Genomic DNA, 18,611 nt, shown 5'->3' with positions numbered 1-18,611 from the left:
AGGTCATTTGCTGCTGTTTTCTGCCTGAGTCAGAAAGCAGCCACGTTGACTTTTCTCGCCGCTTAATAAAGGATCTGTGAAAATAGGTGTTTGGGTGTGATTTGTGCCTAATCCAGGGTGTGGGAGGGAGTCCCCGCTGTGCGGATGGTCCCCTTAAAACACCCGTTATTGACTGTCTCTTTCCCCAGACACAATGCCTGCCCTCAAATGCTCGTTTCCCAGTCTACCTCTGGGGAATCCAGAGCCAGGCAGATGTTGAACACCTGTTCAGTGCTGTAGATACTTCCCCTACCTTAGATCCACTCCCTTCCTCTTTTTCTCCAGTTCTGGGTTACCTCTGACTTGTCTTAAAAGAGTATGTCAAGAATGATGTCCCCTAGGCTTCCCTGCTCCTGTCCATCTTGAGAACCCAGGCTCCGTCCTGGCTGCCAGATGAGCTTCCCCTACCTGTCCAGACCCAGAACACATGCTACCTGAGACTAGACCAGTACAATCCCAGGGAGAACCACAGCAAATCGGAGAGGTTGCAAGGTTCAAAACCAGCAAAAAATAGAATTTAATCCTGCTTAAGTGTAGGCAGCCAGTCCTTCTGGAGACAACCAGGAGCAGCCTTGGAAGGTCTCACTTGTGTCCACCACAGCTGGTTCTGCAGGCCCCGTGTGGCTGCCCATCCCCAGGCTGGTCACTGTGGGGCGTGGGAAGCTGTTGTTTCCTCAGAGAAGTGAGTCACATTGTGTGTGGGATAGTCAGCGCATCTCATATGGCTTCTCCCTTCTTCCTCCTAGTCAGCTCCCATCAGCACAGATCCAGCAAACTTGAGCACGGCTCTCAAGTTCAGTTGGGCATGTCTTTCCGGCCATGGCCACTCTAAAACACCTTCCGTGGCACACAGCCCTCCAGCTCTAGTAACTCCGGCCAACCTTCATATTTGTTTGTTTCTGGGTTGTTTTTTAAGAACTAGGGAGAGAAGAGAGATGTTTCAGACAGCGGGCAAGGCTGTCTAGGACTCATGCAACGGCATTTACACTGACCCTCAGCACTTGGAGGGCTCTCTGACCTTTGCCACAGCCTCATTTTCCAGATGGGGCAAGAAGCTCAGAGAAGAACCACAACTTGCTTGAGGTCCCAGAAACGGGATTGGAGCCTACTATGCCAGACGGGGGCACCAAAGACGGGGAGAGCTTGGAGAGCTCTCACCCTTCTCCCTTAAAGCCCCAAATCACAATGATAAAAGCATGGAAAGGAAGAATCCTAAGAATTATTGATCATCTGTGGCATGCCTGGTGCTATCCCAAGCTGCCTTATGTATTTAATCAACACAACAGCCCTGGGAAGCACATACTGTTATGGTTCCATCCCACTGTGTGGGAAACTGAGGCACGGAGAGGAACTGTTACTGTGTGTGTGTCTCTCCCAGTTGGGGAACTCTTCATGTGATTTCTTTAACGTGTTACCAGTATGGGAACATAGGATATCTTCGGGTCCTTGCTGTATGGCCATCTGCCTTTGATGAATCCGGACCCTTCTTAACAAGGAGGAAGAAAAAATATCTGCCTGGCTAGTGCAGCGTAGCTCTGCCTGGTGTCCTGACTTCCCTGTGTGTGCTAGAGCCCAGTCTGGGGCCTGCATTCTCACCCATGGATATTCTTTTTCTTCTCCTCCAGTAGGCTGTCTTGAAGTAGGCCTGATGTCTAAATGTGGGTGATGGTTAATTTGATTGCCCATTAGCTAGACTGAGAAGTGGCTAGGAGGTTCATAAAATATTCCTCTGGATATATCGGGGTGAGTGTCTCCAGGGAGGATTAATGTACGTTGGGGGCCTGACTAAAGGGAAAAAGAAGCAAGTCACTAGCTCAGGCACTTGCTCTCTGCTCCCTGGCCTCCGTGGGATGGTCCTCCCTTCTGCTTCTGGGTGTAGTTTCTGACCAACAGTGTAGCCTATGGCACTGACTGTCCTTTCAGCCGCTGCGGCACCTTGTCCACCCGGCCCTTACTCAGACAGGGAGGCAGCTAGGAACCCACCTGCTCATATGGGCTTTTATTCTTGAGGTCTTTGGCACCTAAGAAGACCCAGCTGTCCCGGAAGCCCAGCTGATTTGCGTAGGAACTCCCCAGGTTGGAGAAGAGCGTCCTGATTTTGTCGTTCATTCTGCCGAGGACCAGAGAGAACGTTTGGGGTGAGGCTGAAGGACATTGATGGGGATGGGAACAGGGTGAGGCTCCCAATGGGGGAGCCCACTGTCCACCTGGACACATAGCACCTGCTTTTCGAGGCTCTCAAAGTTCAGTGGATTGGGCTGGGGGCTGAGACTTTCTAAGAGAGCTTTTGGTGGGGCTGGACAGCGGTTTGGACAGTACTACCCTGTTTGCAGGTACTGCATATGTTCATATGGGAAACATGGGACATCATGAAGAGTTAAGTGAAAGATGGGGCTTACCCCTCCCCCTTGTGGAAATCATAAACATTTTAACATGGCCACAGGTTGTTTAACAATGGGATCCGTTCTAAGATTTGTGCGGTTAGGTTTTCACACAGATGTGCTATTAGGTGATCCAGTGTGTGAACACCAGGGGTGTGTTTACACAGATGTGCTCTTAGGGGATCTAGTGTGTGAACATCAGGAGCATGTTTGCACAGATGTGCAAATAGGGGAGTCAGTGTGTGAACCCCAGGTGTGTGTTCACACAAGCCAAGCTGGCTATGGTATTCACTATATGATTTGTTCAGTTAGTCATAACAAGCTATGTAGCACAAGTGGATTTTTCTTTTTCTCCTATGTTTGTACATGCATGTACATGTATGATTGATGTGTGTGGGCAGATATGTGTATGTGCATAGACATATGTATGTGTGGTGGCCCAAGGCTGATGTCGAGAATAGTTCTCATCACTCATCTGATTTATTCCTTTGAGTCAGGGTTTCTCAGTCAAACACAGAGCTCACTGATATGACTAGCTTGGCTTGCCTACTTGCTCTGACAATCCTTTGTTTTGGCTTTCAGAGGCTAGAATTACAGGCTGGCTACTATCTATAGATATGTATAGATATCTATAGATATGTCTACCCATCCCTGATGTCGGTTCTGGGAATTTGAACTCAGCCTTACTCAGCAAGCTCTTTACCCAGCGAGCCACCTCACCAGTCTAAGGAGCTCATGTATTTATTTTACTCCTTCCGCCCTAGAGGCTGCGTGTCATGGTTTGAATAAGAATGTCTCTGGTAGACTCATGTACTTGAAAGCCTGGATTATGCAGATTAGGAAGTGTGGCCTTGCTGGAGAAAGTGGGTCACTGGGGATGGGCTGTGAGGTTTCAAAAGCCCATGCCAGGCTCAGTCTCATTCTCTCTCCCTCCTCTCTCCCTGGAGATTGGGATGCAGTACCCTGCCTGCCTGCCTGTCTGCTGCCACGCTCCCTGCCACGATGATAATGGACATAATCTCTGAAACTGCAAGCCAGCCCCAATCAGATGTTTTCTATTATAAAAGTGGCTTTGGTCACGGCGTCTCTTCACAGCAATAGGACACTAAGATAGCGAGCATCCTTGCAAGTCCTTAATATTTTTTTTTCCACCATCATTTGCAATGCAGCGCATCTTCTTATATGCACATATGATATATAACACGATGCTATAATTTCTGCAACCAGACAGTGCTACTGGATGGGGAGACTTTGCCATTATTGTGATGAAGGTCACAGCATATACCTGGACTTCATTTCCCAGACTTCTCTGATTCTTTCCTCGGGATAAATTAGCTGGAGGGTGGGGCTTTCAGGAGAGGGAGAAAGTGTGTGCAGGTGTAAAGTATTTGGTTTGCATCGCCACATGGCCTAACAAGTGATGTTTCCCACTTACTTGGTGCCTGGGTCATCATAGGAGGCTACCAGCACCAGCGTGCTATCTGGAATTTTTTCAAGGAACTCTATCAGGAGTTTGGGTTCTGGGAGAAGAAGAAAAGAAAAGTACTGGTCTTTAGGAGAAATGAAGCTGGATCCTTTTTCTCTTCTACCCTAAGGACTCAGGGCGGTTCTGGGCCAGGCTGATGGGGAGTTCGGAAGTCAGATGGGGGCCATGTGATGAGAGGGGCTGGAGCTTCCTGTAGCTTTATCTGAGGGCAGGAAAATATGAGGACATCAGGGACTTCATTTGTGTGACCTGGAGTGGTGACAGTAGCATTGTAATGTCCCCTGGACGTGGGACTAGGATGCACAGCTCCGTTGCCTGGCATGTCTGGCAAACTGAGTTTGGCCCCAAGCACCATATAGACCTAGTGTGATGGTACACACCTGTGGTCCCTGCACTTGGGAGGGAGAGGCAGGAGGATCAGAACTTCGTAGATCTCTACTGCCCAAGGCCTCATGGCATCTTCTAAATTACCACAGACAGTCTAGGCTGTTTCTCATCCTTGGTTACATCATGAGTTTGAAGCCAGCCTGGGCTACATGAAACTCTGTTTCCAAACAGCTCTCTGTGGTCTGAGACAAGAATGGCCAATGGCCCTGCTGATGGCATCACTGTGAAATTTACGTGTGACAATCTGGGACATACAATACATGCCCTTAAATGGAATTATAAATTGTTAGCAGAACTGGCTACATAATTTGTGGGGTACAGTGCCAAATAAAAATGCAGGGCTACTGATTCAAAAATGGTTAAGAATTTAAAGACTGTGTCTACAGAGCATCAAGCCGCCAGCCAAGCTGTTCCTGGGACTCAGATCCCTGGATTCCAGCCCATCGTGAGGGGCTCTGCTTGTTGTACTAAAGCAAGGGGACAGTGATGTCCTCAGAGCCAGCCACATGCAGAGGTTTCAAAAAAACAAACCAAAACATGTCTATGTGGAGAAACAACTTCTGCAGAGAGCTGGAGAAGAGGGCACCTCTCAGAGGTCCTATCTGGACCTTAGGAGGTTGTGCCCTCTATGTGGGTCTACTAGAGAGCTCTGCAGCTTCAACTTTTCTCAGGTGCTCTCCCTAGCAGGGCTTGAGTAGGTGCTAGGGCCATATGCCCTCATCCTTAGCACAACACTGGGGGCACACTTGTCTGGTACCAATGACAACAATGACTTTTTTTTTTTTAAACCAAGAACTCTGCCTGGCCTCAAGAGCCCGCTTGTCAGAATTGTTAGGAAGTGAGGAGAAACCAGTACTTCAAGCACACCCCTTGAGTTATGTCCAAGATGGTGGTGCAACAGCTCTCCAATTCCCCTGATTGGCTTCACATTTCTCCGGTCTTACTCCTTTACCCACCATGGGCATTTCTTGAAACCAGATTCTAAATAAATCATCATACTCTCTTCCAAGGATCTGTGCCTGAGTCTAACTCAGACCCCAGGAAGGTGTCTAAAACAGAACAACCCCCACCCCCCAACTTTCCCATCCTAGTGTCCCCACGTTCCCTTCTAGAGCAAGGGTTACCCCCACGACATCAGTGCCAACAGAGGTGCCTACCTCCAGAGTACATGTCAAAGCTGCCCTTTTTCGTCACCTGTCCTGTGGATCCTAGGGAAAAGAGAGAGACAGTACTTCCTATAACGCGAGTCACCCTGCTCGTCACTTCGCTGAATCTGGCCCATGGGTAGTGTAAACCCTAAAACCAGAATGAGAGCTGAATGTAACTAGGTCTTGGGAAGGTCATTAGGGGCACAGTGGGGGCCTCCTACTGTCTGGGCTGGGCTTTATTTGAGAGGTAGATCGCACGAGCTGAACATCCAGTGTACAACAGAACATAACCACCCAGAATCTGTGTTCCACCATGACAGCTGCTCACACATGATTCAGCATTTTGTCCTTAATTTCTGCACAAATTCAATGGGCTGTTGGTTTGAAATGGAACAAATACATCGACAAGAGAAAGTGTACTAGATACATTTTCTGGGAAACTGTACTAAGGACATGGTTATAACTGCTCCCACACAAGTGGGAAATCTGCAAGCCAAATTCTCCTTTCGGAGGCATCAAATTTCCCATGATAAAAGGTCATCAGATTTCCAGAGTCTGCGTTGCTTTTGTGGTTTTGGGGGCAGAAACGGTGATCTGAAGGAAAGACGCAGCTCTCAGCCTTCACCACTAGATGGTAGCATTGCAGAGGGCATGGCAGCGCTAGGGGCACGTCGCCCTGTAGATGGGAGCAGGCTCACCTGGCAAGCCCTCTCAGTCTCAGAACCACCTGGAGTAACCCGGGGGCTTTGGAAGGGGTTCTGCGTCTCTGAGAGCGTGCTCATTTGTGGGTTTTTCTAGAATCCGGGTAGAGGTGAGCAGCATAGCGCGAACTGTTTCTCAGAGGAAGCTCTGAGCAGTAAGAGGTAAGGTGCCAGCCACGTTGAACTGGGCTTTGCTTCTCTTGCTAATTAGTATTCACGAGGAACCTGAGGTGTCTACACACAACCCGAGAGACCCTGCAGTGTAGGGAAGAGTTGCTGGAGTCGGCTAGATCTGGGTTCAAGCTGTACAAAGGACATGCTCAACACATTACTTTTTATTGTCAGGGATGATTATTTTTTTTTTATCCTGTTGGCTTTGTGAGAGGCCAGACAGGAAGTCCCAGCCTGGGTCCTTCCTTCCCTCTTCTCCACTCTGCTGCCTGGAAGGGGTGTTTCCTTTTCTCCTTGCTGGTTTTTTTTTTTTTTTTTTTGCTGCAACTGACCATCGCCTACTCTGGAACCCTCTGTGATGACACCTGCGACCACTCACCGTTCACCAGCGCAATGTTCAGTCCTCTGCCCACGTTGTTTCTCACTGGACTCATGATACTGCAGATGAAGAAGGGAAATAAAATAGGCTAGCATTCCCAGGAGCAGAAGGAATGTTCTGCTTTTGTGAAGGGGACCTTGAGAGGCTTACTCCTGGGGCCCAAGTGTTGTGAGATATTTGATTATACTGTGTAAAGATAAGTCACTGTGATTGGCTTAATAAAAAGTTCAACAGTCAATAGTTAGGCAGGACTTTTGGGGCAGAGAAAATGCTGGGAAGAAGAAGGGTGGAGTCTCCAGGAGATTCCATGGACACGGAGCAGGTAACATGAACTTTACGGTGTAAAGGTTACCGAGCCACGTAAAATAACATAGATGAAAAGAAACGGGCTAATTTACGTTATGAGAGCTAGTTAGAAACAAGCCTAAGCTACTGGCCAAGCTCTCATATTTGATGAGAAGTCCCTGTGTTGTGATTTGGGAATTGGCTGGCGGGGCCGAGCACGACTCCCTGCACACTAGGAAACACAGCTTGGGCTGTAGGATTTATCCCGGAAGCCTGTGGTGTGGGCTGTGTTCTTCGTGGTGAAGCCCTTTGGTCCAACACACCTTTGGGCTAGTCTGCACAGAAAAGAGGCTGAGCCCCTACCTGGGACTTTGAGATGCTAGGGTAGGGTATTCCCCCACCCCAGGATGTAAGAAGCAGAAACTGGAGAAGTTCATCCATCCTAGAATGGCTGGTTCCCCTGTGGAGCCCAGCAGGGTTCCCACCAGCTCAGGGTCTGTTCTCTCCCTCTTGAGGATGGCAGTACTTTTCCACTCCCAAGGCAAGGAGGAGACCCAGTCTGGGGATACTCTGCTCTGGCCCTCGTGAGGTGCTAGGTTGGTGTTAATTTGTCAGAATGTGTGGTGGCCTCCCTCATCCACAGAGAAGTCCCATTTTCAGTGGAAGAAAAAAAACAGCCAGCAGGAGAAAACAGAGCCAAGGACGGCGTGAGAGCAAGCTTGATGTGTAGTCTGAGCTGCTGGATCCCGCTCATCCTGAAGCTCAGAACTCTGGCTTCAACTACACAGACCAGTGCTGATTGTGTAGATTCAGCATCATGTTGGAAAGACCCATCTGTTCTCCACGGCAGGATAAACTTAACTGTTGAGTTTGGGAATGGGTACATAGATAACATCCACAGGGCATCCCTTACCCCAGAAGCCCAGCAACTTGTCTGTTGGACAGACATGCCTTCCGCTTGGCAGTTGTCCCTGTCTGAGCCTCACTTTTTTTTTTTCCCAGCAGGGACAACAGCAGCTCAACCCCTTGTGCAGGGAAGGGATGGGGGCAGCTTAGCAAGGGGTGGGCTGAGCTGGGAGCTCTTTGGCTGAGGGTTATTTGTTCATGCACCTCCAGTCAAAGGTAACCTGGGAAAGGCATGGGCGGTTCCTTAAAGGCCTGCTCTGATGCTTGACTTTTCAAATGGATGAGAGAGAGAAAGGGAGGGAGGGAGAGAGGGAGGGAGGGAGGTAGGGAGGGAGGATGGGAGGGAGGGAGAGAAAGAGAGGCAAAGCAGTACAGCCACCCTGGGTACTCACATTTCATTTTCAAAGCACATGGAGGGGCCCACGACGTTGGCAGCCCCAGTGCTGAGTTTAAATGCGAAGAAGTTGTCTAGGCAGGGCTTGCTGAGCCCACACTTGGTGTTCGGGACCCCTGGGAAGGTAACACAGAATTCTTATATCTGGGGAGGAGACTGGGCCTTGGGGTTTTGTTCTTTTCCAGACACTGTGGGGCCACCATCAACAGCATCAAAATATTCAGGACTCTGGCTGAGGTTCTGGCCACTCCAGGATTAATCTGAGAGCTTCCTAAGCAAGGTTGCTTCTGCAGAGCTTTTGAGAGCCTGGCACGTGCCGTTCTGGATCACCCCAGCAGATTCTATGCCTGGGCTTTGGCCCTTCTTCACAAGCTGAACATGGAGCCTCTTGGTTTGGAAGGATGATCCAGACAGAAAGACAGCAAGCTGTGAGTCTCCCTGGCCCTCACTGGCGGGGAAGAGTCTAGGCCCCAGGGACCGCAGCTGGAGTTCTCAGGGCTTGTTTGCTCAACTGTAGCTAAGTCCAACAAGTTCCATGTCAAGAGCACAGCTTAGGCAGGCTTTTCTGGGAATGATTTCCTGTCCATCAGCCTCCACTACCAGGCTGCTGCGTGAAGACAAGTGCTGCCCTTGGGGAGATCTCAGGGGAGCCAAGATCTGCTTTCTGGGATCTGATGGAAGGGGCTGTCTCAATAACTGTTCTGAACCCTGGTGCCATTGCTCTGGGCCTGAAGTTGGTGTACTGTCTTGAGCACTGTGTGTGTGCACGTGCGCGCACATGCACATGCATGTATGTACATTGGGGTGATATGAATTTTCTTCTGCCAATCTGCTTTGTGGTTTTGCTAGGAGCTTCTCCAATTATCTTTCCTGATTTATCAAGTCAGGAAGTTGGTTCCAATCTGAACTGACTAGCAAGCTCTCCTCTCTCTCTCTCTCTCTCTCTCTCTCTCTCTCTCTCTCTCTCAGATTTATTTGTTTATTATGTATACATGTTCTACAGTGGCCTACATGCCAGAAGAGGGCACCAGATCTCACAAGGTGGTTGTAAGCCACCATGTGGTTGCTGGGAAGTGAACTCAGGACCTCTGGAAGAGCAGCCAGTTTTCTTAACCTCTGAGTCATCTTTCCAGCCTCCATCAGGCCTTCTCTCTCTCTCTTTTTTTAAATATTTATTTATTTATTATGTATACAATATTCTACATGTATGCCTGCAGGCCAGAAGAGGGCACCAGACCTCATTACAGATGGTTGTGAGCCACCATGTGGTAGCTGGGAATTGAACTCAGAACCTTTGGAAGGGCAGGCAATGCTCTTAACCGCTGAGCCACCTCTCCAGCCCAATCATCAGGCCTTCTCTTAAATGACAGTTTGAACTTACTGTGAAAGGCTTAAGGATAAAACTCTTGAGGATAGCTATGGGCTTGGCGAATGAGGATGTGGGGATTGACTAGTGATGTCTGCCATGGGATCAGAAAGGGCAGAATGTAGCATACATGTTTGAGTTTTCTATTTATCCCAGCAGATGATATCTTCAAGATGTCATAACTCTTTGAGTGGTTTAGAATTGGACTGAGTAGGCTTCAGATGGCTAAGATCAAGGATAAAATGGTTTATTCTGTAGTTGGCTCTCGGCAATGCTGTGTGCATTGGGTTCCTGTGCCATCTTAGCCAATAAAATCCTAACCCTGAAGCTCAGCTCTCTTTGGAGTTACCATGTTGGGTTAGGGGGTTTTGCAGAGAGGTCTTATGTGAAAAAGCTGTTGGGGAGATGATCTATGGGCTGGCAGGGTGGGGGTGTTTGACTCTCCTACTTATCACTACAACTATTTGGCCTTAGCCAGGAGATTTCACTTCTCTGAGCCTGTCTTCCTACCTAATGGAACCTACATGGGAGTATGTTAGCTTTAGATGAGATGCCTATGAGGACAGAATGCATCACCTGGCTCAATCTTAGCATCAGTGGCAGCCATGCTTCCCCTTCCACCTTCTTTGTTCCTTGGAAACCCGCATCCTTGCTGAAGATCTCTTTCAATTTTGGCTCACAATGAGGTTTTAGAGAGGAAGCAGGGTATCCTGCAGAGTGTCCTGTGGTCTAGACAACCCAGAAGGAATTGCAGAAGGGAAAGAGCTAAGCCATGTTCCTGCTGGTCTGAGTAGCTGAGAGAGGCCATTGTCACAGAGGAGTGGGTTAGGAAGACAGACTCTGGACACCTGCATTTCTGTGGGGCCTGCAGCACTGGAAATAGAGGCCTTGGGACATCCTGCCTGAGGACTGATGGGGGTACTTACAGGGCTGGGTAGATACTCACGGATCTCCTTGGGGGGCACGCCTGCTTGAGAGAAAGAATCAGGTTAGTGAAAAGGTACTTGGGCCTCTTGCAGGAAGGGGAGGGGGCTGATGGCTGGATAGAGAGAACAGGAGACCTTTGTGTGCTTCTGCTAATATGAATTAGCCCTCCTGTTACATCTGGGAGCTTCCTCTAACCTGCTGCTGCCACCCTTTCATAAATGGACACACACTTGCATATACACTCATACATATATGAAAGGCACATACATGTACACAAATGCATATTTAACACACACATGCAGAAACATACATGTGCACAGACTTTGATGGAGGAAGGTCATTGGCTAATAAAGAAACTGCCTTGGCCCATTTGATAGGCCAACCTTTAGGTGGGTAGAGTAAACAGAACAGAATGCTGGGAGGAAGAGGAAATGAGCTCAGACTCGATAGCTCTCCTCTCTGGGGCAGACACGATGAAGCTCTGACCCAGGATGGACATAGGCTAGAATCTTCCCGGTAAACGCACCTCGGTGCTACACACATTAATAGAAATGGGCCAGGCAGTGTTTAAATGAATACAGTTTGTGTGTTGTTATTTTGGAGCATAAGCTAGCCAGGCAGCTGGGAGCAGGGCGGCAGGAATGCAACCCGCAGCTCCTTCAACAAGACTTGTTTTTTGTTTCAAATCAAGCTGTGAGAACCTTGGAGATACTTAAATATCACACCCACCAAACCCCATGTGTTTGGTGGCTATGATACTTAAGCATCATGTGGCTCAGTTTACTTGACAGCACACAGAAGGCATTCAACCATTCTCACTGGGCTCTGGAGAGGATCCAGTGAGACCCTGGGGACTCAGCGAAGGAGAGAATTGTGCTGCTGCTGGTGCTGTGGTCCCTGGGTCATCTCTTTCTTGAATGCCCATCTGTGCTAGGCTAGAGGGGTCCTGGTCACCGCCTGACATCTTGTCTCATTCCATCCTAGCTATTTCTGGGTTTCTAGGTCAGGTGTCCACCATCCTGCTGTGTGCCCTGGACAGGTTCTTTTGGAGGACACAAACATGTCTGGGAAGGAGTGTGCCTTATCTGGGCCCTATCACAGCAAATGACCAAGGCTGAACCAACCACAATACCATCGTCCTCTGGAGACAGAGCTCTTCTCTGAGTTAATATATTCCCATGGTCCTGGTGTGTGTGTGTGTGTGTGTGTGTGTGTGTGTGTGTGTGTGCGTGAAGTGCCCTTTTCACTTATAATGTGGGCATCTGGACAGCTGGTAGCTTTCATATGTCTTAGAGAGAAGCTGACCATGGATGTAGCTTCTGCCTTGTTGAAGGAGAGCAACACCTAGGGGACTGGGATGTGGCTTAGCTGGTAGAGTGCTTGCCTAGCATGCACAAGGTTCAACTTCTAGCATCCTATAAGCCAGGCACAGTGGTGCCCACCATCACTCAGGAGGCAGAGGCAGGAGGATCAGAGGTTCACTGTCATTCTCTGTTTGAGGCCAGTCTGGGTTACATGGAACTGTTTCGAAAACAAAAAGCGAAACAGCAGCCACCGCATCCAAGAGTACAGTAAGGTGGGCCCTTGGGGCTTTGTGGTACCCCTGGAACCAGCCACCCTGACTTTTCAATGAAGAGACTTAACAGACACTGTTATACTGAAACTAGTTAGAGTTGATTCTGTATCTCCTGCCTAGTTTTCCAGGTAAGCTGGGAGTTGTTAATCTCTTCATCCCTGTGCTGTGGGCCTTTGTGATCTGGCAAAGCTCATGATCTTCTCAGAGTCAGTCCGTCCTCACTCCCTTGAGATAATTAGTACTTTCTTCTTGAGCAGGGTGCACACTGAGTGCATAAAATAAACCAGATTGGATTATGCAGGAAACCAATTATTATCTTCCTGTATAATAATGATAAGCATAGATTTGTACAGTTATAGATAGGCTTTAGTATCAGCACATGAAATCATAAAATAGGGGTGTATCCCCCAGGGCAGGAGCCTGTGAAGTGAGGGGAAGTTGGTGCATGAGTCTGGGCAGCTGATGGGTTTCTGTCTGTCTTTCCCACTGAGCACACACCTGCATTTCTGCGGACTCTGGGTTAGGGGAATACACTGCTGTTTTTTGGGAGCATTGTAACTAAGTCTGTTTCTCTGGCTTAGACCGTAAGCAGGGGCCACCTGTTCCTTGTTTTGGGGTCCCCGTGACCTCACACAGAGCTTAAGCTCTGATGCTTGTGGGTTGGAGTTATTGGTTTCTCAACCCCCAGTAACTGAGCTTTGAGAGATAAATAGTTGTGGAGATTCAAAGATGTGAGCTTGGCCCACGTTGTCTGAAGGTCAGAGAGTCTGAGTTGATTTTGCTCGCTCAAAACTGTTGACAGTGTGGCCTCACACCTGACCTAGGGCGTGATGGCTTGGTGTTTTGGACATTGGAATGGCTCATAGAGGTAGATCCACTCTACCCTGAGCAAAGGTCAAAGAATCCAAGCAGACTTCTGCTCCTTCTTTTGAAATAGGAGGTTTGACCTAGGGACACTTGGTCTAGGGTGTTTTCACTGCCCCAAGCATCAAATACTTTTCTCAAGAATTAGTGACGTGATGTCTCAAGTATTGGGACTAGTAACTGTTCTGGCTGTCCTTTGCATCACATTAAAGCAGTCTTTTACCTTCTTCCCCCTGTTGTATTGGGGTATAAAAGTGTATGGAAAATTAAACACAGGTGAGCTCAGAATGCAGAAAGCATTGAGTGGTCCTCCCGATACTATCCTAAGTCTCTGTGTTTCTTATCTCTGTTCCTTCTACCTAACTTTCCTAATCCTCATGCCCCTACCCTGGAATATACGAACCGGCCATGGCTAGGATCGTGGCAGAAGTTACCCCAAAAAGGGGGCTCACAACAAATAGTTATTGGATGAAAGTTTCTACAAGAGTTGCCTGCTGCGTTCCAACTGTGGCTCTGACAAGGTGTGACAAGATACCTTGGCCCTCCTGCAAATGGCCTGGTTCACATCTCCTTGAGGTCAGCAGGCAGCAGAACCCAGGTTTGGTCAATAGCAGTGTCCCTGGATCAGGGACATGGCAGTCACTGAGTGTCTATATAAATGAAATTCCAATGCAGGCTCTGTGTCTCCGCTGACAAGAGGCAGATGGCATAAGGGCTATCAAGCTCTCCACTGTGGAGTTCTGATAAAGATGGGGTACCTGGTTTTTCACTGTTGTGGGAAGTTGGAGGCCATTTTGGTCCTTGCAGATCATGTTGAACTCTGTCAATGGTAGTGGTTCTCAGTCTCTCAGGAAGATAAATCTAAGGACTCACACCCCTTCCCTTCTGTCTTGAAAGGATTTGAATATATACACCCATGCTCCATCCCTGTCCTGACATCTCTAAGGGAGAACTTCGGTTAGTTTTAAAAGTCTCCTTGGCTTTCTATTTTCTCAGAACACACACGAAACCGTGCCGCCAATCATGCTTGAGTCTGTTACACAACCACACCAAGAACCACTCCCTGGGGGGTATTTATTTATCTCCAATGAGACTGAATAGGTAAAACAGTAAGAACTTGGCCATCTACTTGTTTATCCAATCGTCCATTTACCTACCCATTTACTGATCCTTACTGTCCTACCCACTAATTTATCCATCTGCTGGCTTTCTATCTAATCATCAATTCTTCTATCCATTTACTTACTTGCTGATCCACCCACCTACCTACCTGTCATCCTGTTCATTTGTTTGTTCACAGACCTATCAATTTACCTACAAATCCACCCCTATCATTCTATCTGCCCATTCATCTGTCCATCTAGCCTCCATAATGCAGCCTTCCATTTACCCATTCATTAATTTATCTATCCATTAATTCACCCACCTACAAATCTACCCATCCATCCATCCATCCATCCATCCATATCCATCCATCCATCCATTCTTCTTTCATATATCAAATACTTATTGGACACAAAATCCTTGCCTTCAGGAAAGTTATATTCTAAGAGGCGCAGTCAGGCAATAACTAGGGAAACAGATAACATGATGATGGTGTTTGGAAAGAAATAGGATGATATGGAAGAAGCTAAATGAGGAGGACAGGCTACAGCTGGAGCTGGGGAGGTCAGAAAGGCCTTTGAGCAGGGAGCTGAGGGTGAGAAGGAGCAGGTATACAGGTCCTGTACAGAGAGGGTTTGCAGCAGAGGGAACCGCAGGTAGGAGCAGCCACTCGCAACTCAGACAGTATTTTTTTTTCTTCACTCACAGCCCAGTATCATTTCATCCTCACTCACAACTCTCTTTATAAGTATTATTTCTCTCCTTCCTTAGACCAGGGCCTTGGAACACTTCTGTGTTCCCCATGGCTTCAGTCTTCCTTTCAGTCCAGGATTCTTACACTGTGCTTCACAATGCCAGTGCACAGCTCACCACATCTAGCTAGCTCCTGGGTCACCCCAGAAGAGAGTTCCTCATTGCCCCATCCCTGGTCTGCATCATGGGCCATGAGCTTTACTTACCCAGCCAGCGTGGCAGACGGATGGTTTTCCTGTTGATGCTGACATAGCTGCGGAGAAAGACCCACATGGCAACCATGGTGAAGACGAAGGCCACAACGCGAACCAGACCTGTAAGTAGGAAGAGTCTGTCAGGTCACGTGCCACACCCCAACAGGGGGCTGCAGGACAAAGCCATGTAGAAAGTCTGTGTGTGAGTTCTTGCCAAATTCCAGCAACACCACCACTGCGGGAAACCCTCTGTTGTAGGCCACGTCCACACCTTGAGACTCTGTGCCAAGACCACATAAGAGTCCCTGCTGGGATCAGACAGTGAGATCATGACTAGATTTTGTGAACACTTCTCAAGTATCCATTATGAATGAGTTGAAAGAGCTTTTCCTTGGGCTCCAGTTAGCTTCCTAGAGAGAGCCTACAGAGATGTGTCCTGGGGTCTGTATGTGTGCAGGAGTTCACCCTCTTTGAGCTAAAGTCAGTCAGTCCCAAACGGTAGATATGGCTCTGCCGTGACTGCTGAGGTCCCTGGCCTCCGCGGTCCCAGTTAATCTCTCATTTAAACTCTCAATCATCCTTTTTCTTTCCAAGTACCCTCATCGTACGACTTGGCTGTTCCTTGAGTCTATTTCCTGGAATGCGACTTTGTTGTAGGCAAGGGCTTTATTCTGTATATGGAGCGTGTACTAATAAGAACTTGATAAGTGGAAGGGAAACAGGTGAATGGAGGGAATTGCAGGTGGGTGGATAGATGGTTAGGGAATGACAGATTAGAAGACTGGATGAGTGGGCAAATGGATGGATGGGCAGATATGTGGTGGCATTTCATTTGTAGTTTAATAAATAAAGCTAGCCTGAGGATCAGAAAAGTAAAACAGCCACACTGGCCAGTCTTACAGACCAGGCAGTGGTGACACACACCTTTAATCCCGGAAGCCACACTAGCTTGCCACAGAAACCAGTTGGTAGTGGTGCACACCCTTAATCCCAGAGAGGATTATAAAACGGGAGGAGACAGCTCTCACACACAGTCTCATTCTGAGATTCCTGGAGACAGGATCGCCATTTCGGACTGAGGTAGAGGTAAGAGCAGGTGGCTGACTGTTTTGCCTTTCTGATCTTCAGGATGAACCCCAGTATCTGTCTCTGAGTCTCTATTAATCATGCTTCACAGATGGATGGCCTTTTTTTGTTGGTATTATAGTCATAGTAGTAGGTAGTATTCTGGTGGTTTGGGGAGCTGGGGATATCCTCCATATTTTTGGTCAATTCAAAGCCACCAAAAATAACCGCACAGTGGACTTGTTCTGCAGTTTCAGAACAGGCACAGCTTTCCAGTCTCCCCTACCTCACAGCCAGAGCGATTCTGGTTCCTGTTACTGGGGAGCAGTCTCACACCCGGGAGAGGTACCAAGAGCCCATCTACTCCCTTGCCTTGCAAAGGATCACAAAATGTAACCACACAATTTCATTTAGTTTGGGGGTACCCCTTGTCTTGGTGCAGACGGCGGCTTGCAAAGCAGAATTCCCCACAGGGACCAGCCCATGTTAGTGAGCACCCACTCTGTGTCAGGCTCTATAATGTCCACCTGAACATAGATGATCTCAATTCATTTCCCCATTACTGCTTCACAGGCCAGAAGAGGTAGGTGCTTTCCCACGACCGCTTTTTAGAACTTATGCAAGTCAGCTGACTCTAAATCAGGGGCCATGCTTTCTCAGAGTTACCTGGGAGTAGAAGTGAGGTGTGTGTATTGCACATGCTCCCATATCAACGCCTGTACAAAGGGGCCCATCTGAGGATGTGCCTGAAGACCTCTGCCTTACTGTGCTGCCTGCGGTGTGAGGACCCTGAAACATCCCTCCTTGAGGTTCATATGTGGTCCCTGACTTCTGGCCAGAGCCAGGTGTTTCTAAGTGTTGGGATTCCAAGCAGATGGGGCCTCTGGGAAGCAGCTGTCCAGCTTCCCCAGCCTGTAGGTGTGTCCAAACTATGACCCATGGGACACAGGCAGCTGACGAGAGCTATGACTATGACTCAACACAGAGCTATAAACATTAATTTAATGTATTTATTTATTTTAATTGAATGAAGAGATGGCTCAGTGGGTAAAGTACCAGCATGGGAACCTAAGTTCAGATCCCCAGCATACATGTCAGAGCCGGTGCTGAGGTGTGGATCTGTGTACCTAGCAACTACTGGAGTAGGTAGGTAGAGATAGGCAGATTCCAGGGGCTCTGCATCTGGGGAACTCAAGTTCAATGAGAAACATAGTAGACGTGAGAAGAAAATATCTGACATCGACTTCTGACTTCTATGCACACCTGTGCACACACATAGCATCTATCCATCTGTGTATGTATGTATGTATGTATGTATCTATCTATCTATCTATCTATCTATCTATCTATCTATCTATCTCTATTATCTATCTACCTATCAATCATCTATCTATCTATCTATCTATCTATCTATCTATCTATCTATCTATCAATCATCGATCTATTTATGTAACTTAGTGTTTACATAGTTAAAGTGTGGACTTTGTAGATGACAACGTTATGTCACAGTGTTCAAAGGTTGGACACACCCATAGGGATGGAATTGTGCCTCCCATCCTCCCAGGTTCTCCTGTATACTGTCCTCCTGGAGTTCTTGCTGGGACCTTTGACAAGAGACACTGAATCACCCCCGAGGCTGGGCTGGGCGGACACTGATGATAGAAAAGTGGATTTTAGAGCTCCCGCCCCAAGAAGCTGCAGAACGCTGTCCTACCTGTCACTCTCATACTGCCGAGGAGAACGGCTCGGAGTCAGCGGGGTCAGCGTTACCTGTGGAGAGAAGAAAGTTCAATTACACACTGGCGTCTGGGGTCTGAGAATCAGGAAGAGTGCCGAAACTGAGTGTGGCATCTAGAACCCATTGGCTCGGGGTCCTCTTGCCTGTCCTGTGAGTAGGGGAGCAGCTTTACTCTTTTTTCTACCTCATGTCTCTGACACTCAGACTCCCAGTGTATGCAAAGATTAAATAGTAGAGGAAGGTGCATCTTGGGAGACTTGATTCCCTTCATTCATTCGGCCCCATTCCTGCCTTCCTCCCTTTCTCCATCTCTTCCCCACCCACCCAGGGATGTCAAGCCAGGAAAAGCATCAGGGAACGGAGGCCTACAAGTGACTTTGGTCAATGTCTGGAGGTCTGAGGAGCCAGGCCTGGTAGCCCGCAGGCAAGCCAGGTGCTGTGTGAAAAAGAATCTTTTTAGGGATAAGTAAGGACAGCTCGCATAGTTAAGTCCAAGGTCACTCAGCTGGGGAAGTGAGAGGAGGGATGTAGACGGGAGTCTGCAGCTACAGGGTCCCCTGTGCTCCCCTCAGGGTCCCACTTCTAGTACTTTTTATTTCAGAAGAAAGCTTAAACCAGAATTTTCTTCTTTTTTGAGTCCTGGGCAGAGTCTGGGTCACACCTTCTATGTTCCTCTCACACACTGGGCAGTTGCCAGTTAATGTGGCAGCTTTGGAAGCTCCTGGAGGCCAGTGGTAGTTAGGAGAG

At 48.2% G+C, this 18,611-nt stretch overlaps 1 protein-coding gene across 5 annotated transcripts in view; it reads right to left on the bottom strand.

The window, feature by feature from the left end:
• Positions 1–532: 532 nt before the first annotated feature.
• The window catches only part of Fam3d (FAM3 metabolism regulating signaling molecule D), a 28,423-nt gene continuing 10,344 nt past the window's right edge, over positions 533–18,611 (bottom strand). For 4 of the 5 annotated variants that reach the window (XM_041662881.1, XM_041662879.1, XM_041662880.1 and 1 more), the window contains 9 exons: positions 17,841–17,896; positions 15,074–15,181; positions 10,590–10,613; positions 8,276–8,393; positions 6,693–6,751; positions 5,451–5,501; positions 3,856–3,940; positions 2,023–2,149; positions 533–957 (listed from right to left, as the gene is read on the bottom strand). In XM_041662881.1, the coding sequence (XP_041518815.1) occupies positions 868–957; positions 2,023–2,149; positions 3,856–3,940; positions 5,451–5,501; positions 6,693–6,751; positions 8,276–8,393; positions 10,590–10,613; positions 15,074–15,181; positions 17,841–17,853 (675 nt within the window). In that variant the 5' untranslated portion in view covers positions 17,854–17,896 and the 3' untranslated portion in view covers positions 533–867. The remainder of the gene's footprint in view (positions 958–2,022; positions 2,150–3,855; positions 3,941–5,450; positions 5,502–6,692; positions 6,752–8,275; positions 8,394–10,589; positions 10,614–15,073; positions 15,182–17,840; positions 17,897–18,611) is intronic. The other variant, XM_041662882.1, reaches the window with a different exon arrangement.

This window comes from Microtus oregoni, unplaced genomic scaffold (assembly GCF_018167655.1).
Source record: "Microtus oregoni isolate MIOR12 unplaced genomic scaffold, Mior012 000013F_ref0000133, whole genome shotgun sequence".
Lineage (NCBI taxonomy): Eukaryota > Metazoa > Chordata > Mammalia > Rodentia > Cricetidae > Microtus > Microtus oregoni.
The sequence above is the reverse complement of the archived record's forward strand: the minus strand, read 5'-3'. Positions and strand labels throughout refer to the sequence as shown.